Source organism: Hevea brasiliensis, chromosome 14 (assembly GCF_030052815.1).
Source record: "Hevea brasiliensis isolate MT/VB/25A 57/8 chromosome 14, ASM3005281v1, whole genome shotgun sequence".
In the NCBI taxonomy this organism is placed as follows: Eukaryota; Viridiplantae; Streptophyta; class Magnoliopsida; order Malpighiales; family Euphorbiaceae; genus Hevea; species Hevea brasiliensis.
Genome location: NC_079506.1, coordinates 50,175,597 through 50,202,598, shown reverse-complemented (window position 1 = coordinate 50,202,598; position 27,002 = coordinate 50,175,597). Strand labels below are relative to the sequence as shown.

Genomic DNA, 27,002 nt, shown 5'->3' with positions numbered 1-27,002 from the left:
TATATGCAAATTCAACAAATGTTATACATCCTATGATTTCAAATTTTGTTTAACAACAGCACACAAAAGAGTTGTTAAAGTTCTATTAACTACTTCAGTTTGTCCATCAGTCTGTGGGTGACATGTAGTAGAAAATAGCAGTTTAGTACCCAACTTACCCCACAATACTTTCCAAAAGTAGCTTAGGAACTTAACATTTCTATCACTAACAATGCTCCTATGTATGCCATGGAATCTCACAACTTCCCTAAAGAATAAATCAACAATATTTGTGGCATAATCAGTTTTATGGCAAGGAATGAAATGTCCCATCTTAGAAAATATGTCCACTACCACAAATATAGAATCTTTACATTTCCTAGACTTAGGTAACCTCAAAATAAAGTCCATAGACAAATCAACCCATGGTTCATTAGGTACAGGTAAAGGTTTATATAAGCCTTGAGGTAAGACCTTAGACTTTGCTTTCTTACATGTGATACACCTAGAACATACTATCTCCACATCTCTCTTCATATGAGCACAAAGGAAGTGTTCTCTCAATGTATCCAAAGTCTTAGTAACCCCAAAATGTCCCATGAGATCACCGCTATGTGACTCACGCACAAGTAACTCCCTCATAGAGCAATTAGGCACACGTAATTTATTCCCACAAAATAAAAATCCATCATGCATATAAAACTTTTGAAAAACAGTTTTCTCACATGCATCATAAACAACAACAAAATTAGAATCCTTAGCATACAACTTCTTCACATACTCAAAACCTAACAATTTAGCATTATGAGTAGAGATGAGAGCATACTTGCGTGACAATGCATTAGCAACTACATTTTCTTTACCTTGCTTATGCTGGATAACACAAGGAAAAGTCTCAATAAATTCCACCCACTTGGCATGCCTACGGTTGAGCTTGTTTTGCCCCTTCGAGTGTTTCAATGACTCATGGTTAGAATGAATCACAAAGTCCTTTGGCCACAAGTAATGCTATCATGTCTCCAATGCTCGCACCAAGGCATAAAGCTCTTTATCATACGTTGAGTAGTTCAATGCTGTACCATTCAGCTTTTCACTAAAATATATAATAGGATGTCTCTCCTACATCAAAACAACACCTATACCAATCCCAGAAGCATCACATTGTATTTCAAATATTTTAGTGAAATTAGGAAGACTCAGTAAGAGGGCAGAACATAGCTTATCTTTAATTAAGTTAAAAGCACGGTTTTGTTCCTCACCTCATGTAAAACCAACATTCTTTTTAACAATCTCCGTCAAGGGTGCAGCTAAAGTACTGAAATCCTTAACAAACCTTCTATAAAAGAAATCCTTAGCAAACCTTCTATAAAAACTAGCTAAACCATGAAAACTACGTACCTCAGTAACGGATGTAGGAATCGGCTAGTCACGGATAGCTTTCATCTTCTCTTCATCCACCTCAATACCTTTTGCACTAATCACATAATCTAAAAACACAACTTTTTCTATGCAAAAAGTACACTTTTTAAGATTAGCATACAATTTCTCTTTTCTAAGCACTTCAAACACACACCTCAAATGACGCATATGTTCTTCCACGTTTTTACTGTACACTAATATATCATCAAAGTATATCACCACAAACTTACCAATGAATGCATGCAAAACATGGTTCATTGATCTCATGAATGTACTAGGTGCATTAGTCAATCTAAAAGGCATAACTAACTACTCATAAAGCAGTTTTCCACTCATCTCTTACTTTCATCCTAATTTGGTGGTATTCACTTTTCAAATCAATTTTCGAAAAGACACAAACACCATGCAATTCATCTAACATGTCATCTAGCCTAGGAATGGGATATCTATACTTTATCGTAATCTTGTTGACAGCTTGACAGTCAACACATATCCTCCAAGAACCATCCTTCTTGGCACCATTTGCACTAGAACTGCACATAGACTCAATCTTTCTCTCGTATACCCTTTTGCCAATAACTCCTTAATTTGCCTCTGAAGTTCCTTTGTCTCCTCAGGATTACTTCTGTAAGCTGGTCGATTAGTAATTACTGCTCCAGGAACAAAATCAATCTGATGTTCGATCCTTATAATAGGTGGCAACTCATTAGGCATATTCTCAGGAAAGATATCTTCAAACTCCTGTAAAAGAGAAACAGTAGAACTAGGCAAAGAACTGTTAAAGTCAGCAAGTTTCAAATAAGCCTACTTGTATATAAGTAAAATCATTAACTTTCTAGCAAAAAATGCACTCTTAACATCTATTTCTTTTGCAAATAAACTTATGTTTTTTCTCTTTGCTCTCCTTTTGCACTGGATTCACTTTCTTTTTAGTCTCACTCAATCTCCTCTCTTTATTTTTCTCTTTATTTTTATTCTCAATCACTGTCTTCTCCTCATTAGAACTCTTGGCCTCTCCTTTTTCTACACTTTTACTCTCAGCCTCATTAGTGTTTTCCTTCTCAATTGATCTCCTCAACTTCACTTGATTCTCATATACTTGTCTAGGAGTTAATGGAGCCAATGTTATCTTTCGGCCATCCTTTTCAAAAGAATATCGATTTCTGTAACCATCATGTAACACTTGCCTATCAAACTGCCATGGTCTACCAAGCAACAGATGACTAGCATGCATAGGCACCACATCACATATAACCTCATCATGATATCTACCAATGGAAAAAGCAACTAGTGTTTGCTAAGTCACCTTAACTTCTCAATATTCATTTAACCATTGTAACTTATATGGCCTAGGATGTTTCAAAGTAGGCAACTTCAATTTCTCAACCAATAGTGTACTAGCTACATTGTTACAGTTACCTTCATTTATTATCATACTACATGTTTTATCCTGAATGACGCATCTAGCATGAAATATATTTTCCCTTTGCTTTTCTTCACCAACCTCTCCCTTCACTTGTATATTCAATGCTCTCCTTGTAACTAATGCACTCCCCTCTACAGCATACTCCACATCAGTAGCATCTTCTAATGGAGGCATAGAATCACTATCTTCATCACTCTCAGCCTCTATATCTCCATTATCCCTTAAGATCATTGCCCTTTTATTGGGGCATTGTGAAGCAATATGACCTATTCCCAAACATATGAAGCACTTTATATCCCTATTTCTTTGAGATTGGTAGGAGTTCATACTTTTATCTTTATTATACGTATGAGGCTTACTCTTACTTTCTCCGTGCTTAGGCTTAGAAACAGCCTTATCTAGGGGTAGCCACGGTTCAGGAACCGCCGGTTACGGTTCTTGAACCGCTGGTTTAAGTTCAATGAAATCATAAACCTGAACCAAACCGCCAGGGAATGGTTTGGAAGACGGTTCCTGAATCGCCGGTTCCGGTTTGAGCCCCGTTTTAAAATAGTTTGAAGGGCGGTTCGAAAAAGAACGGTTCAGGACGGTTTGGAAGCGGTTTAGAGATAGTTTAAGGGTAGTTTAGACAAAAAAAATTAGAGAAAAATTTTATTGATTCAAAATTTAAGTTATATTTGTAAAAATATTTTAATTTTTTTTAGAAATCTTTCAATCAAAATAAAATAAGAAAAAAAAAAGAAAAAATAATTTATCTTTAAGAAAAATTTAATAAATAAAAATTTGAATCTGATTAAAAAATTAGAGATGAAATTAATTTTTTTAAAGAAATTAGCAAAAAGTGTATGAACTTAATTTTGCCTGAATATCCCTTTAGTATTTAGAGGAATAAAAATTTTTAGTTCTATTACTTGCATTTTTTTAAAAATTATATAATAATTGATAATTAAAAAGTATAAAAGAGAAAAAAAATTAAAATAGAGTGTTGAAAATTTTATTGAGGATTTAAAGTAATAACAAAGTAATTGAGATAGTATTGAAAATTTCAGTAAGTATATAAAATAATAAAGTAGGAAAATTGAGAGAGTATTGGAAATTAAAATGAGTGTTGAAAATAATTATTTAGAGAATTTGAGAAAAATTGAAAAAATATTAAAAATTGAAGAAAATGCAGAGAATAATTGTGTAGAGAATTAATGATATATATAAATGAATTAGGAGTGAGGTAACATATTTATTGAATTTTTTTATATTTAAATCACCGGTTTAATTCGGTTCGAAATCGTCGGTTCAATTCGGTTCGGAATTGCCGGTTCACGGTTCTTAAAAAATATGAACTTGAACCAAACCGCAGAAGGACGGTTTCAGTCCGGTTCGAAGCCTGTTTTGGTTTTGATCGGTTTTGGTCCGGTTTTGGTCCGGTTTTGACTGAACCGGTTCCGGTTCGGTTCCTGTTCAAAACCGGACCGTGGCCACCCCTAGCCTTATCCTTTGTCTTGGGTCAGTTCGGTTTCCATGAGCTCTTAGGAACTGAACTTGTGCTACTGCCATACCTTGACATCCCTTTCCTCCTAAGCTACTTTTTCAATTTTCATGGCCATATGCACCATGTTCTCATGCTCCACATAATGCTACAACTCAACTAAATCAGCTATTTCTTTATTCAAACCACCTAAGAATCGAGCCATTGTGGCTTCTCTGTCTTCTTCAACATTTGCCCAAATCATAGCAATCTCCATCTCTTTATGGTATTCTTCCACACTCTTTGTCACTTGTGTGAGTCTCTGCAGCCTTTGATGCAATTCACTGTAATAGTGGTTAAAGACAAATCTTCTTCTCATGACAGCTTTCATCTTATCCCAAGTGTCAATAGGCCTCTCTTTGTTTTTTCTTCTGCTCAAAATCATTTGCTCCCACCATACAAGAGCATAGTCAGTAAATTCAACAGCAGCAAGTTTTACTTTTTTTTCTTCTGCATAGTTGTGACAATCAAAGACTAGCTCAATTTTGCGTTCCCACTCAAGATAAACATCTGGATCATTCTTCCCTTGGAAAGATGGAATTTTCATTTTAATGCTCTCAATGTTTCGATCAACATCATCTCTACCCCTGTCATCTCTTCTCGGCCTTCTTTCATGCCTTTCTCTTCTCTGATAAAATCTGTCCTCATTCATGATTGAAGTCCGATCCTCATTATTCTCATCTTCCTCATCCTGCTCTTCTTCGAAACCTTGAAGGGGAGGGTTATTGTTGTTGTGTCTAGCTTGCCTCCTAACATTAGGCCTCTCCCTCTGCAAGTTACCTATAGTAGCTTCTTGCCTATTTAGTCTAGCCTCTTGCCTTTCCATTTGATTCCTCATGTCTCCAAATACCAGAGTTAGTTGCTCATGCTGTTGTTGAATAGTTTGCATTGTGAAGAATTGATCTGATTTTTCCTTCACTATTTTTGTGTGACAATTGTAAAACCTGTAAAAGAATGTTAGCAAATATCCTCACAACTCTCCCTCACGTGTTTACACTCAATCAATGTCACTCAACTGGTATTTCACGCAATTTAGGCTTTTACCCTATTCTGTGCTCACACACTCTTGTCTCTTTCCACTATTTAATTTTTCCTTTTAGCTCCTTAAGGAACTAACCGAATTCACTCAAAGTAACCAACTTGTAATATTCAACAAAATTGAAATTCAAGATAAGACTGAAGACACGAAATAAAGACAAGCAACAGAAAGACGAACACAAAAATAGAATGATAAAGGACTCTAGAATTCAAAGAAACAGAATAAGATATCAAATTATTAGAAACTGAAACAAAAGAAACAGTGAAGAGGCAAAAGCCTAGGTAAAAATTTAATAATTTAGGGCGTGTAGTGAACCCTAATTGTGCCACACCAAATCTGCCTCCTTTTGTTTTTTTTTTTTTTTTTGGCTAGTAGCAGACCTAAAATTCTGTAGTTCTGTTTTTTTTTTTTTTTAAGCTGGTCCGCAGATTTGAATTTCTGTAGAAAAAAAATCTGCAGTTTTTTTTTAAGCTGCTGCAATTCAAATTTTTTTCTCCAGTGGCAGATCTGAAATTCTACAGAAAAAAATTCTGCAGCTTTTTTTTTTTTGGGCGGCAGAACTGAAATTCTGCAGAAAAAATCGCAGTTCTGTTTATTTTTTTTATTGGCAGAACTGAAATTCTACAAAATAAATCTGCAGTTCCTTTTTTTTTATAATATTCAAATGGCAAATCTGAAATTCTGCAGAAAAAAATCTGCAGTTTTTTTTTGAAACAAAAGATGCAAAAAGGAAAGGAAGGAAAAAAAAATCAGATTAAGAATTACTGAAGACAACGCAAGACATAAAGAAACAAGGAAATTGATGAATAAGTTACAAAACGAAATAGTACGATGAACAAATAACAAAAAGAAAACACAAAAGGATAGATAGAACCTGATTTAGAGGCAAAGCTCTGGTACCAAAATTTGATGTGAATCTCAAGAATAATGCCTTGAAACTCACGAACAGGTTTAATCTATAATCCCAATAAAGCCAAAATCAAGTTCAAACACCAAAAAATATCTTGACCTATCAATTATATAGAATTGAAAACCAAGATAATTTAAAAGTAGAATTAAAAATTCTTAACCGAAAGTTTATAATTAAACAAGAATCAAGAATATCAAGATATTATTAAACCCTACAAGATTAATCAATCTTGAAGAATTTAGTTTAGGTTAAGAAAGAACTTAGGAAAAATCCTTCCTTTGTATTAATTTAATCAAAAGTAATTTTTCCCTCAAAAAGTATTAAGTTAGCTTTATATGTGCGGTTGAAACCCTAATTGCCTAAACTTAAAAAAATAAAAATAAAACCCTAAAAACTAATAAAAAACCTGGAGTGGGCTGCACTCTTACCTACAGCCCAAAAACACATAAATAAGGCGCAAAATACATATCTGACCAAAAATAATTAAATAAAACCATTCAGTTTTGTCCTAGATAAAAAAAGACACTAAATTTGCATAACAATTAAAAGTTTTCAATACATATAATAGCATTATTTTCTATCAGAGTCATTGGATAGTCCTAGCAACTTCCTTTGCTGTTGATAGCTACTTCAACTCAACTCAACTCAACTCAACTAAGCCTTTATCCCAAAAATTTGTGGTCGGCTATATGGATTCGTTTTCTCCACTCTAAACGATTTTGGGTTAGATCCTCAGAAATGTGTAATGCTTCTAATTCATGTTGTACTACTCTCCTCCAAGTCAATTTAGGTCTACCCATTTTTTTCTTTCTATCCTCTAACCTAATGTGCTCTACTTGTCTTACTGGAGCCTCTGTATGTTTACGCTTCACATGACCAAACCACCTCAATCTCCCTTCTCTCAACTTATCCTCAATTGGCACCACTCCTACCTTTTCTCTAATACTCTCATTACGGACATTAGTATTTCCCCTATTAACAATCTAGCAATGCTCTCAATTTTATTATTTATAATTATAAATAATAAAATTGAGAACGTTGCTAGATTGTTAGTAGAGGAAATACTAATGTCCCTCTATTTTTTTTCTCGTTTTTAAAATGGGCAATACAAGAAGATATATAGTTGGAAACCATTTCACTAGTTATCGAAAATGGTTGACATCTGCTCTTGTTTATGGTGCTCCCCTCTTCCCAATCCCCCCTCATTGATCTGCCTATAGGGGAGGTGAAAATCCACGTTGTATTGATCTGCCTCTACGGGAGGTGAAAATCCACATTGTGATAGAAAGAAAGCTTGTTTGAGTCTCTTTGACACCGTTTCAGGAGTCAAGGAAGATGAATTTTCTCCCTGAAGTTAGGGATCTTTCTAGGTGTTTGCCATTCATGCACGGCAGATCAAGATTGGTACACCATGGGCGGTAGAAAATATAAATATTCCTAGTAGTGCAAGTTATAAGAATTTCCCATTTCATTAACCTATGGCACCTTTTGCGCTTATGCTAGACCTAGCCCTGTCTTGTAAGAGCATCTACTTGCTTTACATTGTCTGGGAACCAATCGTTTTATGTGCTGTCCTCAAAATGTTTAGTTTCTTACCCTCTTTGGCCTAGTCCAAATTAGCAGCAGCTGCAGCAAGTTTCTACATCAAGCTTAGAATTAGATTTAGATATTTTGTAGCTTACCATGTTATGTAACATTTCATTTATTCTTCCAATTTTAAAACACACTAAAACGTGATCACTTTAAAAAAATTCCAACTCATTAATTTCAAGAGAGATCACTGATAGTGTTGTACCATGTAATGACCGTAAGTTTTTATGGTTAACCATGTCTAGAGGATTGGAAAGAAATATATTGATTTTATTGATTCTGTAATCAGTAATACCAAAATCCAATGTACCATTTATATCCTTTGTACCAAATTTTGTATAAGTATAATCACTATCCAAACATTAATACCTAACATCTAATTGGAAATAATAGGTCCCCAGATTCAAGTTCTACCATGGGCTTTGCCTAAAAGTTGGCCAATTTTTCCAACTTGTCTCATGTTAGTGGAACTGGAATACCGGAGTGAAGACAACTCAATAGGGAATTGTCCTTAAAAGCTTTGGGCTAGGAACCCGAAAAAAGGATAAAGCCAAAACATCTATTTAACTCATTTTTTTCTCTCTTTAATGAATTATATATAGCTACTATCATATGGTAAATATCATTTACATCTACTGGTATCTGCTCTTGTAACTATCTAATTACTGTTTTATGTATTAGATGGCATCTATAAAACTATATAATATTATTTTATTTATTTTTGTAGAAAGAGATGATTCTCATTGATCTCAATTAATCTGTACATGGGTATATATATACAATTGATTCCTATAATTATGTTCTACTAATTAGGAAAAAATCATAAATAAGAAATCCTAAATAGGAATACAGAATACAGAATATACAGAGAAATAATATAGTGATTGACTTTCCATAACATAGTGATTGACTTTCCATAACACTCCCCCTCAAGTTGGAGCATAGATGTTAATCATGCCCAACTTGTTACAAATGTAGTCAATCCTAGCTCCATTCAGAGCTTTTGTGAAAATATCTCCTAGCTGCTCTCCAGTTTTGATGTGTCCTGTTGAGATGATCTGTTGTTGAATCTTTTCACGAATAAAGTGACAATCAATCTCAATATGTTTGGTCCGCTCATGAAACGCCGGATTAGAAGCAATATGAAGAGCGACTTGATTATCACACCACAATTTCGAGCAGAGAGGTCTTAAAACCGGTCTCATCTAGTAATTGAAGTATCCACATTACCTCACATACTGATTGTGCCATGGCTCTGTATTCGGATTCAGCACTAGATCGAGAAACCACACTCTGCTTCTTGCTTCTCTAAGACACCAAATTTCCTCCAATAAAAACGCAATATCCAAAGAGTTGACCTCTTTTCAACCTTAGATCCAAATTTCAGTCGGCATCCAAAAACATTCAACATTCAAATGCCCATGATTGCCATATAGCAAACCTCTTCCTGGAGCGCCCTTCAGATAACACAAGATTTGTTCCAAGGCTTCCCAATGAGCAACAGTTGGGGAAGACATAAACTGACTTACCACACTAACGGCATAAGCAATGTCAGGACGAGTGATCGTAAGGTAGTTCAATTTTCCTACCAATCTCCTCAGTATCTCTCGGATCTTCAAACAACTCAATATCCTCGCTAACAGCTTGTAAAGTTGGAGTCATTGGTGCGCTACAAGGCTTAGCACCTAATTTTCCTGTCTCTCACAATAGATCGAGGACATATTTTCTTTGAGACAAGAAAATACGCTTCTTACTTCTTATAACTTCGATACCCAAGAAATACTTTAACAATCCCAAGTCTTTGGTCCAAATCGAGTTTGGAGGAAGGCTTTAAGAGATGAAATACCTGCAGAATCACTCCCAGTGATGACAATGTCATCCACATAGACTACCAAGAGAATTATGCCAGCCTCAGATTGCCTATAAAATACTGAGTGATCACACTTACTCTTTTGCATATCAAATTCTGCTGCTTCACTGAATCTCCCAAACCATGCACTAGGACTTTGTTTCAAGCCATAAAGAGACTTCCGAAGCCTACAAACTTTACCCAACTCCCCCTGAGCAACAAACCCAGGTGGTTGCTCCATATACACCACCTCCTGAATATCAACATGAAGGAAAGCATTCTTTATATCAAATTGATGCATGTGCCAATCATATCTAGAAGCTAAAGAGATAAAAAAGGGAATAGAAGTAAGTTTATAAAAAGGAGAAAAATAATCAGAGTAATCAAACCCATATGTCTTAGAATATCCTTTTGCTACAAGGCGTGCATTTAACCTAGCCACAGAACCATCAGGATTTACCTCATCAGAATATCCATTTGCATCCAATAGCTTTCTTACCCGGTGGGCAAAGGCAATAGTTCCCATGTACCATTAGCATCTAAAGCCTCCATTTCCTCTTTCATAGCATCACACCGGCCAGATGATACAAAGGCCTCATTAATGATTAGGGATAGGAACAGAGTCTAAAGAAGTAATAAAACACCGAGAACAAGAAGACAATTGATTATAAGAAACAAAAGAAGAGATAGGGTAAGTACATGAACGTTTACCTTTACGAAGAGCAATGGGTAACTCTAGATCGGAATTATGATCAGTATGAGGTACAGGATCGCCCAAAGTAGCCGTGGAGGATCTCGAGTCAGAATCTCCAATCTCTGGAATAAACATGAACAACGGGAGGTCGAGTAGGTCTAGAGACGTAAGGAACAGTGTGGGAGAGGACTAGACATTGGTTGGACAGTATATATTAAGAGATCATCCTCCTCCCCCTGACTCTCATACACAGATGATGGAGGAAAAAATGGAGTGGACTCAAAAAATGTGACATCTGCAGAAACAAGATAACGATTAAGAGTAGGAGAGAAACAACGATACCCTTTTTGGAGCCGGGAGTACCCAAGGAAGACACATTTGAGAGATTTTGAATCCAATTTAGTAACCTGTGGACGAACATCATGCACAAAACAGGTACAACAAAAAATACGGGGTTCAATAGGGAATAAAGATTTTGTAGGAAACAAAGTAGTATAAGGAATATCTCCATTAAGGACAGAAGACGGCATACGATTGATCAAAAAACATGCCGTAGAAACTGCATCAGCCCAAAAGTGTTTAGGTACTTTCATCTGAAAAAGAAGAGCACGAGTTACCTCAAGAAGATGACGATTTTTTCTTTCGGCCACACCATTTTGGGATGGGGTATCCGCACAGGAAGACTGATGAAGAATGCCATTTTGTATCATATAAGACTGAAATTGTGCTGAAAAATATTCTTTGGCATTATCACTTCTTAATATGCGCACAAAAATATTAAATTGAGTTTTGATTTCATTACAAAAGGCACAAAAGATAGAAAACAACTCAGAACGATTCTTCATTAAATATAACCAGGTAACACGAGAGTAATCATCAACAAAAGTAACAAAATAACGAAATCCAGTTTTAGATGTAATAGAACAAGGACCCCAAACATCAGAATGAACTAACTCAAAAAGGGATGAAGCCCGTTTATTGACTCTAGACACAGAAGGCAAACGATGATGTTTTGCAAACTGACACGACTCACATTTTAGTACTGATAAAGACTGAAATTGAGGACACAGCTTCTTCATGGTAGACAAAGAAGGATGACCCAATCTACAATGAGCTTCAAGAGGTGTTAAGGTACTGGAGCAAACAAGCGACCGCGGTACATGATTTTCCAGAATGTAGAGACCACCTGACTCGCGTCCTCTACCAATAATCTGCTTCGTCGTAAGATCCTGAAATAAACACTGGTCAGGAAAAAAGGAAACAGAACAATTTAAGGTACGAGTAAGTTTACTAATAGAAAGTAGATTAAAAGAGAATTTTGGTAGACACAAAACAGAAGACAAAGAAATTGATGAAGTCGGGTTCGCAGTTCCAGAACCCATGACACAAGAAGTAGAACCATCAGCTAAAGTAACAGTAGAGGAAGTGAGATTAGACTGAAAAGCAGATAGAAGACTAGAATTACCTGTCATGTGATCTGTCGCACCAGAATCAATAACCCATTTGGATGAAGAAGGCACAAGGCATGTAGTGGATTTACCTGACTCAGCGATCGCAGTGACAGGGGAACTGGTAGGCTTTAGAGATGCTTGATACTGGGAAAATTGTGCAAAATCCTCTGCAGATACTAAAATAGTTTTCTCAGAGGAAGATATCAGAGAATTCTTTTTGTCGCCATATTTGCCATCCGTGATCGCTGATTTTTCCTCTGAAGTTGCGGACAATTATATTTTGTATGGCCGTGCTCATGGCAATAATAACAAATGACTCCTCTTGAGTCCCGATTAGAACTAGCCTCTCCATTACGCTGATTACTACATTTGCTGTAATTCCTCCTCTACTTCCTCTTCTATTACCTCGTTGTCCATTTGGATTACGGCTAATAAGAGCGCTCTTGGCAGGTGTGAAGATTGAGTACTCTGCTGAAGGACCCGTGTGAACGTTTCATGCAAAGAGGAAATCTCAGAACTGGAGAGAATCTGAGATTTAGCAGTCTCATACTCTGAAGGAAGGCCTGCAAGAAAACTCATAACAGCTAGTTGCTCCCGTTGGGCCTGCTGAACTTTTACATCAGGACTAAAAGGCAACAATACATTAAGTTCCTCATATACCCGTTTAAAATCCATAAAATAAGTCGTGAGAGACTTATCCTCTTTCTCAGCACGGTAGAATGCCTTACAAACATCATAAATACGGGAGATATTTCCTTTATCAGAATACAGAAAATCTAAGTAATCCATCAATTCCTTAATAAATTCACAGTGATTAATTAAACTAATTACCTCACTATGAATCGAGTTCCGAAGCTACAAAAACAACCGAGCATCCTCCCTTAGCCAAGTTTGTCGTGTATCATCAGTGGGTGGATCTTTAGTAAGGTGATCATCCTTATCAATGCTACGCAAATAGACCCTAACAGTCTTACTCCACTCCAAGTAATTCGAACCATTAAGTTTGTGTTCCGTGATCTTAGTCATCACCGGAATCACATCAGAAATAACATTCTTATTGTCTGCCATTTGTTGAGACAAAGAAAACTAACCGAAACGCTAATTCAAAGTGCTTATAGCAGCAAAATAACCCAAAATAACAAATCAAGCAAATACCGAAATAGGATATGAGAGCCAAAATACATTGGATTAATATCTTAATAGGTGTTTGATCATAAATATAGATTGTTTATTTGAATTTGTTAGGATTTATATATGAGGTGAAATTTCAAAAATACATTGGATTAATGGGATTGGATTGTGGAAATATCTTAATGTGTTCTCCAAATCTCATCTATTGACAGTCCTAGTTGGCAGCCATCTGAAAAGATATCCATGAGTGCCAACCATATACCAAATATGTCAACTAATTTCATGTGAGTCCATGTTGTTCCACCAATCTGTCATTGTAGAAGGGCTGGTGTACATAAGTACAGCTGAAATGCGTTCTAGCATGTGAATTTAGGAATGAAAAAGCATTATCTCGATGGATAGACTTTCCATTCACATACGTTTCATGAAAGCTACTGTGAATTCCTTTTTAATTTATTTTTACTCTTCTTTTAATTCATGACTTCAATATATCAACATGTTTGCATTCATGTAAATTTATGCTAAGTGTGAACATATATTGGTATCTTGGTAGGTATGAGCCACAGTGAAATCAACTACATTGAGTGTGATATTGTCTTCCTGTCGGTAATCTAATTTTTTTTGGCATATCATCGTTAATCTATGCCACTATTATTGGTTACTTCACTTTCTTATTTATCATGCTGATTGAGTGCAAAATTAAGTGTTTTCCTGTCAGTGATCTGTTTTTGTTGGCTATGTCTTTATTATTGGCTACTTCTCTTTCTTATTTCTCATGCTGAACACTGAAAGTTTAGTTGTCTTATTATGTTATGGAAACACCCATTTTTGATTTGAACCAACTATTTGTCATCAATTTTATTTATTTCTCTTGGATGCTTAAAGAAATGTACCATGGTAATATATAGTCAGTGATTTCATTTCAAATATATAGTCAGTGATTTCATTTCATTCTTGCAGGCGCTCACAGAAGCAGTTTTGTTGGCCGATCTTGAACTAGACACAGTAAGAGCTGTTGTTTGATGCATATCAGTCTTCATTTGTTGTTTCAAGTCATCCAATAAACCTTTCTGCGCCATTTTCTTGTTGCAGGTTGATTTTGTTCCTAATTTTGATAATTCTCAAAAGGAACCTTCACTTTTGCCTGCTCGGCTACCAACATTATTGTTAAATGGTTCATCTGGGATTGCGGTAATATTATAGCTACTTTTGGCCTAGCCTGACTTGGTTTAGTAGTTAAAGCCATATAACTCACCTAGTGTATCCATGTTTGAGCCCTCACTCCCCCAATCACCTACTCAAAGAAAAGAAAAATATTATAGATACTTTTTTTTTTTCCCCTTAAGGTGATTTATATACATGTGTTTTTTCTTCCTTCTTATTGGTAAATATTATTTTATAGTATAGGGTGTTCAATGTAAAATCATTTGTTTTCTTTTCAGGTTGGCATGGCAACCAATATTCCTCCTCATAATCTTGGAGAGCTAGTGGATGTGCTATGTGCATTAATTCACAATCCTGAAGCCACTGTAAGTGTTGACAAACATAGTTGTTTGAATTAAAAAAAGGATTTATTATGAATTTTTTTACCCTCTCCTATGGTACTAGTTGAGGACGGAGACTTTGCTAAGGTATAATTACGTAGTTTTTTATAATGCCAAAAAGAAGCTGCTTCTCTTTTTTTTTTTTTTTGATAATTATTATATTAGAGCAAGATGAGATTGTATTTTTGGTTGGTTGAAGGGATGAAAGTAGTTGGGGACCTCAGATTGAATTTGAGAATATCATATTGCTAGAAAACATTTTACATGTACTATTTCTGATATCAGCCGTATGAGAATTATTTGTAGATAGCTTTGTGAAAAGACACCGACTCTCAGATTATTTGACAAAATTTGAAGTGTCATTGTTTGTATCTCTAGCAAGCTTTGGTTAAATGATATCTTAATTTTATTTGGATTAAAACTATTGCATTTCCTCAAATTAGAGCACGTGTAGCATGTGAAATGGACAAACACAGTTTTGTATGATCATTGTTTGAAGTTGTTTTATTTGAAAGGTTAGTTATAATGGTAGAAAATTGGAAAATTGGTTTTCAGTTTTTTATATGAAAAAATGCCACATTTCAACACAATTATTTTCTAGTTTTCTTTAGACCTTTTTTTTTTTTTTGGCTTTTTTTCCAAGTAAATAAACATTGTTGTCCAATTTTCTATTTCCAAATGGAAAATTGGGAAACTAAGAAATTTTTATTTTTCAAACTTTAAATTTTTTTTATTTTCCATTTTCCTTCATAAGATAATTTGTTATACTTTTTTAATTAAAAAGTACTATTTAATTGAAAATTTAATAATTTAAATGTGAATTAAAACAATTTCACAGTATAATCACTTAAATATAATTTTTTTTCTTCAATATAAAGCTAAAATCTAAACCTTTACAATTTGGTTTCATACTTGATGTGAAATTCATATATTGAAAAATAAGCTGTTAAAAAAATAGAAATACAATGGGTAGCATTTAGTTAGGTTTCATCTTAGTGTTTATTTGTAAGTAATTTTAGTTGGTCTACCATGCTGATTTAAAAATTTGTGAAAGTGTGTATTTCATTAGTTAGAAGAAATTAAAGGATATTCGAAACGAAAAGGGGTTGTTGACTGATTGTTAACATTTATCACAATATAAAGAGAAATTAAATAAAATTTAAAAGAGAATGCTGTTTTTGGGATTTTATCCTAGAAACCAAGATGTCAAAAAAATGTCACAAGTGGCAAACTTCATGTTTTCCACTTTGGCCTGTATTTATTTAGTTTAAGAAAGGAAAAAAAAAAGGAAAACAATCTGAACTAGTTTTCAAAGGTTAGGTTTAATTTGGAAAATTGATTTCTCATTTCCATTTGGATAACTTTTAAAACTAAATAAGAAACTCTATTTTCCAGTTTTGCTAGAATGGTTTTCTGTATAGCATGCCTTATTTTCTCACTAAAACTAGGGTGTAGGTTTTTGCATCCTGAATACTTATATTCAACCAAAAACTTGATATTCCTGTGGAGGCTACAACCTTTTATAGAGGAATAAAATGGAAAATTACTAACAACTAATGCAATATAAAATTACTAGATGAGCCTACAAAAATATAAAATTATTTGTTTGGTTTCCTACTATTAAAGAGAAGCATAATAGTTGCAAAGATTCCTTCTCTCCGGGGAAGGCTTGAGTCATGGTTATGACTTGGGCTATGCCTATGGGGGGGACAATGAACTACATCAGGTATCCTTATGATTTTTGTATGAGACTGGCCTTTCTTCAAAGCATGGATTTAAATCATGGTCACGGCAACAATAGCAGTTGCGGTCATCTGTAACAGAAACAGGAGTATTATGGCATTGACGCAACAGCAACAGCCTACCGCTCTGCAAATTTTTTAGAAAAATTTGCAAAATATAGGAAACTAATAGATGATGTTAGAATTAACTAAAATAAGGAGATCCAACTAACTAATGAGCATAAATACATTAAATTAAGACATTGAATTCATGATTTATATTGTTTATTAACAAGTATTTTAACTAACTAGCGTGAAACAGAGTAGTGGATAGAAATCTAACCGTTACTAATAACTCCTTAGTCCTTTCTAAATGATATATCTCTTGAGCTTCAATAAAATGTGGAATTATTTTGAAGTGGATTAAAGAAATGAAAACTGGCAACCCAAAGGCGATATTTTAATCAATGGTTGTGTTGGCAGCTTGTGAAAGAGCGCCACTTACTAATAAGAAAGTACTATGGTAAAGGCCGTAACGGTGTTCACTTAATGGAAAATCTATGGACAGCGGCCTTTACCTTTATGTAATGGCGGTTACAATAACCAAAAAAATTTTGCCTGTGAAATAATGGGGGTAATGGTAAAGTTACCCCCAAAAACTTTTATATAGCGGCTGCTATTTAAAACTATGTTTCAAAGCACCTCATTTATTCATAACTCATAAGTGTGTACACACACAAAATGCGCATGAACACATACACTATCTATTATGTCGTCTAATGAAATAGAGAAGCTTGTATGGTTCTTATACCCATTGCATGTAAATTAATTTTTTATTTTATGTTTTTTGCATCTCTTATATTTTTCTTTTTTCATGGTTACAGTTGCAGGAGTTGCTGGAATATATGCCTGGACCTGACTTTCCAACTGGAGGACTAATTATGGGAAACCTTGGGTGAGTTAAATTTTAATTGCACTTATATTTTGCACCAATCATGCATGATAGTGAAGACCTTAAATCATAAAGGCTTATTCCTTGTCTTGACATGAGTATGGCTATGCTTCATATTAGTTGCATTTCAGCTTCAAAAGCTAAGCTGGCATAGCAAATGTCTTTCAATGTTCCGTGCAACTGAACATTATTTTACAAGAGTGGAAACTATAACAGATGGGTTGCAGTAGTGCAGGAAAATTGTGGTGAACCTTGGAGGATTGCAAACACTGAATTTATTTACTATTGTTGCAACAGTTATTGTTGCCTATTTGTGTGGCAGCATGTTAAGTTGTTAAATGCCCCACCTACCAGTTGGTTATCACATTACTTCCTTTGGAAGCAGAAGACTAGTTTGCGGCCTTGCATTAGTTAGGAAAAACATTTGGTTCAAGTTTGAGTTCCTTGGATCCCCTTCGATAATGAGGTTTCTAGAGCTCTTCAAGCATATAACTTCTTTTCCTGGGTGGTTTTTGAATCTATGAAGGGATGTTTGGTATCAATTATGTTTTCTGTCTTCGGTTTAGGTTGTCCAATTTTGAAAAGTTTTTTTTTTTTTTTTGGAAAAACAAGTTGGCCAAACTAGGTAAACCAACCACTAGTGGTTTTTCTGTGTTGCAACAGTCTGTTTTTCTTGTTTAAAAAAACCAAATACAAAAAATAAATATGTTATATTATATAAAATTATAAATTCCTTTGACTATTGTACAACAAAAACCAAAAACAGAATGAATACCAACCTGGCCCTTAATAGTTCCATCTTGAATGTTCTATTCTTTTAAGTTACTAAACCTTTGATTTTCCTTTCATGATTTTTGAAAGAGTTGAGTTATCGTAATTCAACATGTTTTTGAGCTCTCATCATGTGGCACTTTAGTGTTTCTATTGACAATAATCAGTTGTAAGGCATTTAGATACTCTTTTGCTAAAAGTTTGACTAATAGTCACTGTTTTGAAAACCAAACCTGACTTGCTGGCTGGACTGGTTAGATTGGGAACCAGTTCAATGATTGGTTCGGCTTTTATTATTTGTTTTCACGTAAAAAATACTATAAACTTGATTTCTAAAATGTTTAAAATTATTTTGATTGGTTTTTGACTGGGTCAAACCAGTTGAACTGGTCAGCAGGCCTATTCACTGACTGGTTCAGTTTTAAGAATGCTGCTAATAGTTGTGAGGACTGGGATTTGTTGTGCTCATGGTTCTAGGACCCTGTAGACAAATTTAAATTCTCTCATTTGTTGGAAATGGAAAATTTTGAAAGTATTCAGCTTTATGGTTCATTTTGAGGTGTGCTTACCTTTTCTTTCATGTCCTAATAAATAAGAAATTTTTACATTCTTATGCTTTTAGGCCCTAATTTTTTTCCCTAGGAACATCTATTCTTAATCAGCAGATAGCCTTTACGCATCAAACTATAAACTAATCCTTAATTTTTACCATAGTAATTGGGAGATTTCAACTGCTATCTTGCATGAACATGTGTACATTTATCCATTTATATTTACATATATCTGAGAGTGTGCCATTTATACTTATCTATACATTATGCAATCTATGAATCTATGATAGCGTGGTCTCGATAATAAGCCAGTTTCTACTCTTGAATCTGTTTATGGATTAACATATTCAGGAGTTTTGAGAAAAGTAGGTTCACTTTAGAGAATTTATAGGATGAGAAGGCAAAAACATCTACAAGAAATTGGACAAGATTGCTTATTTTGGCGCATGAGCACATTATGCTAGTGTAGATATTTCAATTAGATGTACAAAGATTCTGATTTCTGTCTATTATTTCAAGGATCTTAGAGGCATATCGGAATGGGCGAGGACGTATCATAGTCAGAGGGAAAACAGATGTTGAATTGATTGACTCAAAAACCAAGCGAACTGCAGTTATCATAAAAGAGGTGATCATAGTTTATTGTAGTTCTTGTTTTGATGTGCATATTCATTATCAAGAAGTTGTGGAAGGGAGTAACAATTTTCCAATGGAACAGGTTCCTTATCAAACCAACAAGGCATCGCTTGTGGAAAAGATTGCTGAACTTGTAGAGAATAAGGTATTGTAATATCGCTTGAAATAGTCAGTATCTATATGTTCCTCAACAGCAGTGTGAAAAACTTTTAAGTTTTGTATTGCTAGAAGGTGCTTGACAAATGTCTTGGTACTTCTCTTTTTGGAATTACTGTTCCTGGGATAATGTGGCTCGATTACCAACTGCATCACAACTACTTGAGGGATATGGAAAGCTGATCACTTGCATTTTGCAAATTGGTATTCATTGTTTGACTTTCACGAAAAGTGAAAAAAATGGAGAGGGAGAGGTAATGACAGGAAAAGAAAGAAGAATGATATGAAAAGTCAGGCAGGAGTATTGAATAAATAGGCTTACCTTTGGATTGGGGGATTTGAATTTTAGAGATTTTACATAAAAATATTGGATAGATTAGATTAAAAAAACTTCAATCGGGTGTGGATCTGAAATAATCTTTCAAGTTTCAACTAAGAAAAAGGGGTCATTTTGAAAGAAAAGAAATAATTCTAAAAGTGGTATCATTTTGCAAGAGTTCAATTCATTTATTGAGGGTCACTATTAAAAATCCAAATACCCCCTTAGCTAAAATAAATGTCTTTTATGGATAAGGTTAAAATAGGAAAGTGAATATATTCATTTTACTTTTTCAGTTTTTCTAAACAAAAGTATTGAAATGGATTTTATCACTTCAAAAGATTATTACAAACCCATGAATCCTTTAATAAAATCATTTGAATTGAGCTATTAAGTGAATTGATTTCAGTTCTTACATTTTAAACAGGATGGAAGGGAATATGAAAAGAACAGTCAGTAGTGTGACCCTAATAAAGGTCCTAAATTAACTAGGAATTTGATTGAATTAACATAAATCATAAAGAAATATGAAAAGAACATATTGTAAGTCTTCAACAACTTAGGAAAAGAAAAAAAAATTTAACAACGTTTAGGCTGTCAAGGTTGATTGTGGATGCACTTGCAAACTTTTACAGCCTGTTTGGTATTGTGATTCAAACCTTTTTTTTTTTTTTCTTTTGGAAAATCACCATTTTAGATGTTGGAAAATGCAGTTTGAAAAAGCTGTTTAGCTGTTTGGAGTTCTTATGACTAAAACATGTCAAGTTTAGCTTAAAATCAATTTCTAATATGCTCTAATTAATATATTTAAGTTGATGTTCTTAACAGCTGCTCAAACAACAATGCTAAACAGGCCCTAACTTTGCACTGAGAGCTATGTTCTTCAATTGTCTGCTCCAGTGAATAATTGAGCTTTGCCCCTTTTTGTGAAAATATTCTCATATTTCTTAAAGAAGGATTACAACGTATTTATACAATTGTGATCCTAACTAAGAAGCAAAGTAATCCTATAATTAAGCTAATACATATTTACTATGCTATAAGTTAGGGATACAAATAAATATACAAAGTTGACATTCCATAACACTCCCCCTCATATTGGAGCATAGATGTTAATCATGCTCAACTTACTGCAAATGTAGTCAACTTGAGCTCCATTTAGAGCTATTGTAAAAATATCTCCCAATTGCTCTTCCGTTTTGATATGCCCTGTTAAGACGACCTTTTGTTGAATCTTCGCTCAAATAAAGTGACAGTCAATCTCGATGTGTTTTGTTCACTCATGATACACAGGATTAGAAGCAATATGGAGAGTTGCTTGATTATCACACCATAATTTTGCAAGTAATGGAACCTTAAGACCAACCTCATCCGTTAACTAAAGCACCCACATAACTTCACATACTGATTGTGCCATAGCCTGATATTTTGATTCAACACTTGAACGAGAAAACACACTCTGCTTCTTACTCCTCTACAACACCAAGTTTCCTCCAACAAAAACACGATTCTTCTTGTTGATCTCCTATCAATCTTTGATCTTACCCAATCTGCATCTTAAAAACACTCAACATTTAAATGCCCATTATTGCTATACAAAAGACCACGACTCGGAGCACCTTTCAAATAGCACAATATTTGTCCTAAAGCTTTTCAATGAGTAACAGTAGGGGAAGACATAAACTGACTCTCAACACTAATAGAGTAAGCAATATCTGGACGAGTCACTATCAGATAATTCAACTTTCCAACCAATCTCCTATACCTCTCAGGGTCATCAAATAGCTCACCATCTCCTACTGTAAGCTGAACATTAGGAGTCATTGGTGCACTACATAGTTTATCACCTAATTTTTTAGTCTTTGCGAATAAATCAAAGGCATACTTCCTTTGAGACAAGAAGATGCCTTTCTTACATCTTGAAACTTCAATGCCTAAAAAATATCAACAAACCCAAATATTTTGTTTGAAATTGAGTTTGAAGAAATGACTTAAGTGATGAAATGCCAGTAGAGTCACTTCTAGTAATGATAATGTCATCAACATATACCACAAGCAAGATTAGACCACTTTCAAAATGCTTAAAAAACACAGAATGATCAGAATTGCTCTTTCGCATATTAAACTGCTGTACCACCTCACTAAATCTTCCAAACCAAGCTCGGAGACTTTGTTTCAAACCATAAAGAGATTTGCAAAGCCTACAAATTTTGCCTGATTCCCCCTGAGCAACAAACCCAGGTGGTTGCTCCATATACACCTTTTCTTGAAGATTACCATGAAGAAAAGCATTCTTGATATCCAACTGGTGCAAGAGCCAATCATATATAGCTGCTAAAGAAATGAACAAGCGAATGGAAGCAAGTTTAGTTACAGATGAAAAAGTATCAGAGTAATCAACTCCATGGGTCTGAGCATATTCTTTTGCCACAAGATGAACTTTTAACTGAGCCACAGGTCCATCGGGATTCACTTTCACTGTGAACACCCATTTACAGCCTACAGCCTTCTTACTAGTGGGCAGAGATACCATGTCCCATGTACCATTAGTCTCTAAAGCCTCAATCTCCTCTCTCATAGCATCACACCAGCCGGGGTGGGATAATGCCTTACAGTTTTAGGAATATGCATAGAGTCTAAAGAAGTAACAAAACACCGAGAACAAGAAGACAATTGATTATAAGAAACAAAAGATGATATAGGATAAGTACATGTGCGTTTACTTTGCAAAAAGAAATGGGAAGATTTAAGTCAGATTGAGGAGTAGTGGATGAAACTGGATCTTTTGACGAAGAAGCTAGTGGAGGATCTGAGTCAAGAGTCTTCAATCTCTTGGAATAAACATAAACAACAGGTGGGTGATGAGGTTGAACAGGTGTTGGTGCAGGAGGATTTTGAGGACTTGGCTGAGGACTTGACACTGGATGGACAGAATAGACTAAGAGATCATCTTCCTTCCCTTAACTCTCATAATTAGGAGAGAGAGGAAAGAATGAAGTAGATTCAAAAAAGGTAACATCAGTAGACATAATATAACGATTAAGGGTTGGAGAAAAACATTTGTACCCTTTTTGAAGTCGAGAATAGCCAAGGAAGAGACACCTAAGAGACTTGGGATCCAGTTTAGTAAACTGTGGACGAATATCTCTCACAAAATAAGTACTACTAAAGATACGAGGTTCAATAGGAAACAAAGATTTGGAAGGAAACAAAATGGTACAAGGAATGTCACTGTTAAGCACAGATGATGACATACCATTAATCAGGAAATAAGCTGTAGAAATTGCATTATCCCAAAATTGTTTAGGGACCTTCATTTGAAAAAGGAGTGCCCGTGCTATCTCAAGAAGATGTCTATTTTTTCTTTCAGCAACCCCATTCTAGGATGGAGTATCAACACAAGATGTTTGATGAAGAATACTCTTTTTTGACATGTAGGCTTGAAAATTGCCAGAAAGATATTCCTTAGCATTATCACTTCTCAATATACGCATAGAAGTATTAAATTGAGTTTGAATCTCAGCACAAAAAGCACAAAAAATAGAAAACAATTCTAAACGATTTTTCATTAAAAATAACCAAGTAACACGAGAATAATCATCAATAAACATAACAAAATACTTGAAACCAGTTTTAGAAGTAATAGAACAAGGATTCCAAATATCAGAATGAACTAACACAAAAGGAGACAAAGCCTGTTTATTAACTTTAGGTGTAGAAGGTAAACAATGGTGTTTAGCAAACTGACATGACTTGCACTCTAAGACTGACAAAAACTGAAATTGAGGACATAACTTCTTCAAGGTAGCTAGGGAGGGATGGCCCAAATGACAATGAATTTCGAGCAGAGTTAAGGTGCTGGAGCAAGTAAGAGATCGCGGTACATATTTATTCAGAATGTAGAGACCACCGGACTAATATCCTCTATCAATAATTTGCTTCGTCGTGAGATTCTGAAACAAACAATAATTAGGAAAAAAGGAAACCGAACAATGTAAGGCACGAGTAAGTTTTCTAACTGAAAGCAAATTAAATGAAAATTTAGGTAAACATAAAACAGATGATATTGAGTTTGCAGTACCAGAACCCATGACACAAGAAGTAGAACCATCAGCTAAAGTAAATGTAGAGAAGGTCGGATGAGACTGAATAGAAGATAGAATATTAAAATTACCTGTCATATGATCTGTAGCACCAGAATCAATGGCCTATTTGGATGAGGAAGATACAAGGCATATAGTGGATTTACCTGACTCAGCAATAGCAGTGACAGGGAAATTAGAGGCCTTTAGAGATGCTTGATATTGGGAAAATTGTGCATATTCCTCTGCAGATATTAAGATAGTTTTCTCAGATGAGGGTGCAATTGTAGACTCATCTATTGCCATGTTTGTCATCTGAGACCACTGATTCTTTCTCTAAAGCTTTAGACAATTGTATTTTATATGCCCAGGCTCATGACAATAATAACAAATAATTCCTTTTGAGTCCAGATTGGAATTGGTTTCCCCATTATGCTGATTACTTCTATTGCTTGAATTTCCTCCATTATTTCTTTGTTGTCCATTCATATTTCGACTAACAAGAGCACCACTAGTAGTTTGTGGAAGTTGGGTACTTTCTGTACGAAGGACATGTGAATGTATCATGCAAAGAGGAAATTTCAGAACTAGATAGGATTTGAGATTTTGCAGTCTCATATTCTGAAAGAAGACCTGCAAGAAAATTCATAACAGCCATTTGCTCTCGTTGAGCTTGCTGGACTTTCGCATTAGGGATAAAAGGCAATAAGACATTAAGTTCTTCATATACTCGCTCTAATTCCATAAAATAAGCTGTGAGAGACTTATCCTGCTTCTCAGCACGATAGAATGCTTTGCACATATCACAAATACGAGAAATATTTCATGTACCAGAATACAGGAAATCTAAGTAATGCATCAATTCCTTAACAAATTCACAGTGATTAATTAAACTAATTACCTCACTATGAATCGAATTCCGAAGTTGCAAAAACAACCAAGCATCTTCCCTAAGCCAAACTTGCCTTGTATCATCAGTGGGTGGATCTTTAGTCAGATGATCATCCTTGTCAATACTTCGTAAATAGACCCTGACGGTCTTACTCCACTCTAATTTGAACCATTAAGTTTGTGTTCTGTGATTTTAGTTATCATTGGAATCACATCAGAAATAATAGACTTATTGTCTGCCATTAGATGAAATTAGCAAAATTCTAACACAGATTAATAACCAACTCTGTCCCAATCTTCAAACAAACTCAATAAAACTTAGAACAAAAAGAATTCTGTGAAAACAGAACCTGAAATTGCTTAATAGTGAACTGCCCGAAGGAGAGAAATATTTGAGATCCAAAAGAAATGCCCCAAACTGAACAATGAACCACGGAACTAGAATCACCAAGTCGAGGCAACCCTGGGAGAAGAGGTGCGACTGTCGGACGTCGTCGGAGGACGGCACACGCGCATTCACGCACCGGCCTGTGGAATAGGGATCAGAACTTAGGAATGGCGTGTGGAGGCGACGCGCTTCATGTCCAGTCACCGGACTTCCAAGGGTGGCCGATCGGCACCTGGGCCCTCTCCTGAGATGGGTGGTGAGACACTGTGATAACTCTATTGAGTTCTCCTAGAAGACAACACTTGTCGGAGGAGAAGAACCAAAGAAAAAAAAATTTTAGACAAAAAAAAATTTTCGGCTAGGGAACCTAGCTCTGATACCATAAAGATAATATTTTTTGTGTATTTTCAATCCTATAATTAAGTATTCTAATTGGGAAGATATCCTAATAATTATGCTAACTAATTAAGAAAGAATATTATATACATAATTATAGGATTGACTTTTTATAAGATAAATATACAAAGTTGACATTCCATAACATCTCTCAAATATTTGATACTGTTTTCATACTTCCTATTAATAGAATTGGCTAATTATCATTTTGATCTCATATATATTTTTTTTTTTTTTCCTGATGATGCCTTTAATCACAGGAATATTTGATTTATTGTAGGTCCAAGTTAAGTCAATTTGTCATTATACTAAGTAAAGTGAATAATTTGTTTCTTTAATCTTTATGAGACAGAGTTTAGATGGCATTTGTGATATTCGTGATGAAAGTGATCGCTCTGGAATGCGTATAGTGATTGAGGTATGTAAAATTGTAAATATATACAAGGTGCTGTGCTGTACAACAAATGCTTTGCACTTAGTATTGGATGGGCAGTTTATTTTGACTAATGGATTTTCCTTCATGTTACAGCTGAAACGAGGATCAGACCCATCAATAGTGTTAAATAATCTTTATCGTCTCACTCCTCTTCAGTCTAGCTTTAGCTGCAATATGGTGGGGTAAGTAGTTTCAACTTAGTTTCCTGATTCTGGAATTTGCGTAAAATAATTCAGGATACTGTATGCCTATTACATTTCTTTGAAGGTTGAGCCAATCTGATTTTGCTTTTCAAATTGTTGTTTGTGAATGACAATTTATCCTTTTTTCCCCCTATGTATTGCATCCTTCCATTCTCTCTCTTGGCATATTTATTCATTTTTAGGTCTTTTCTTCCTTAATTCTCAGTTGATAATTAAGTTCGAACTTGTGAATTGAATTTGAATGTGAGGTTTGATGTGATTTGGCCTTCTAAGTAGATCACTGACAGAAATGCTTTATAATGGGAATTAGTTTTGCACTGATGAGACTCTTGGATTTGTATTTTGTATTCGCACGTATATATGTTTGTGTTTAGATAAGCATATGGGTGTGACTTAATCTACAATTTTCCTTCCAGACGCCACTTCATCGGAATCATAAGTAGGTTCTAACTTTGTGGTTTTGTAGTGGGAAATTGACATGAAATACACAGTACAGTTTATAGTAGACTGAAGTTTTTAAAAGTTCCTATTTTAAGGTGTTGTTATGTGGGCAAACCCCAAATAAGTTGAGAATAAAAGTGTGCAAAAAAAAAAAAAAAAAAGAAAATAAAAGGAAAATATTTTGTCTAGTTAGGCAACAGAAAACAGAATTGCTAGTGAAGGGAACCTAATAAAACAATTGATATCTAAATGAGCTTGAAATTTACTATTTTTATAACAAAATATTTGAAAAAACTTTTAAAGTGATTACAATTCTGAGATCCAGTTGTTTCAGAAGGATTCTGTTAATTTGTTTCAGCAGAGTATCCTGAGCTTTATTCCATTTATTTAACCGGTAGATGGAAAGCTGAGATGGCGTGTTTAGGGACTAAAAATTAATTCTGTTGGTGATTTTATGCCACATGTTGCTCACATGGCATAAGAATTGTATTCTCTTTGTTTATCA

At 34.7% G+C, this 27,002-nt stretch overlaps 1 protein-coding gene across 4 annotated transcripts in view; it reads left to right on the top strand.

The window, feature by feature from the left end:
* LOC110670703 (DNA gyrase subunit A, chloroplastic/mitochondrial) overlaps window positions 1–27,002 on the top strand; it is a 66,532-nt gene that overhangs the window by 5,386 nt on the left and 34,144 nt on the right. For all 4 annotated transcript variants that reach the window (XM_058135095.1, XM_058135093.1, XM_058135094.1 and 1 more), the window contains exons 5-12: window positions 13,971–14,015; window positions 14,103–14,201; window positions 14,453–14,539; window positions 17,160–17,230; window positions 19,069–19,177; window positions 19,268–19,330; window positions 25,770–25,835; window positions 25,947–26,035. In XM_058135095.1, coding sequence (XP_057991078.1) covers window positions 13,971–14,015; window positions 14,103–14,201; window positions 14,453–14,539; window positions 17,160–17,230; window positions 19,069–19,177; window positions 19,268–19,330; window positions 25,770–25,835; window positions 25,947–26,035 — 629 coding nt within the window. The remainder of the gene's footprint in view (window positions 1–13,970; window positions 14,016–14,102; window positions 14,202–14,452; window positions 14,540–17,159; window positions 17,231–19,068; window positions 19,178–19,267; window positions 19,331–25,769; window positions 25,836–25,946; window positions 26,036–27,002) is intronic.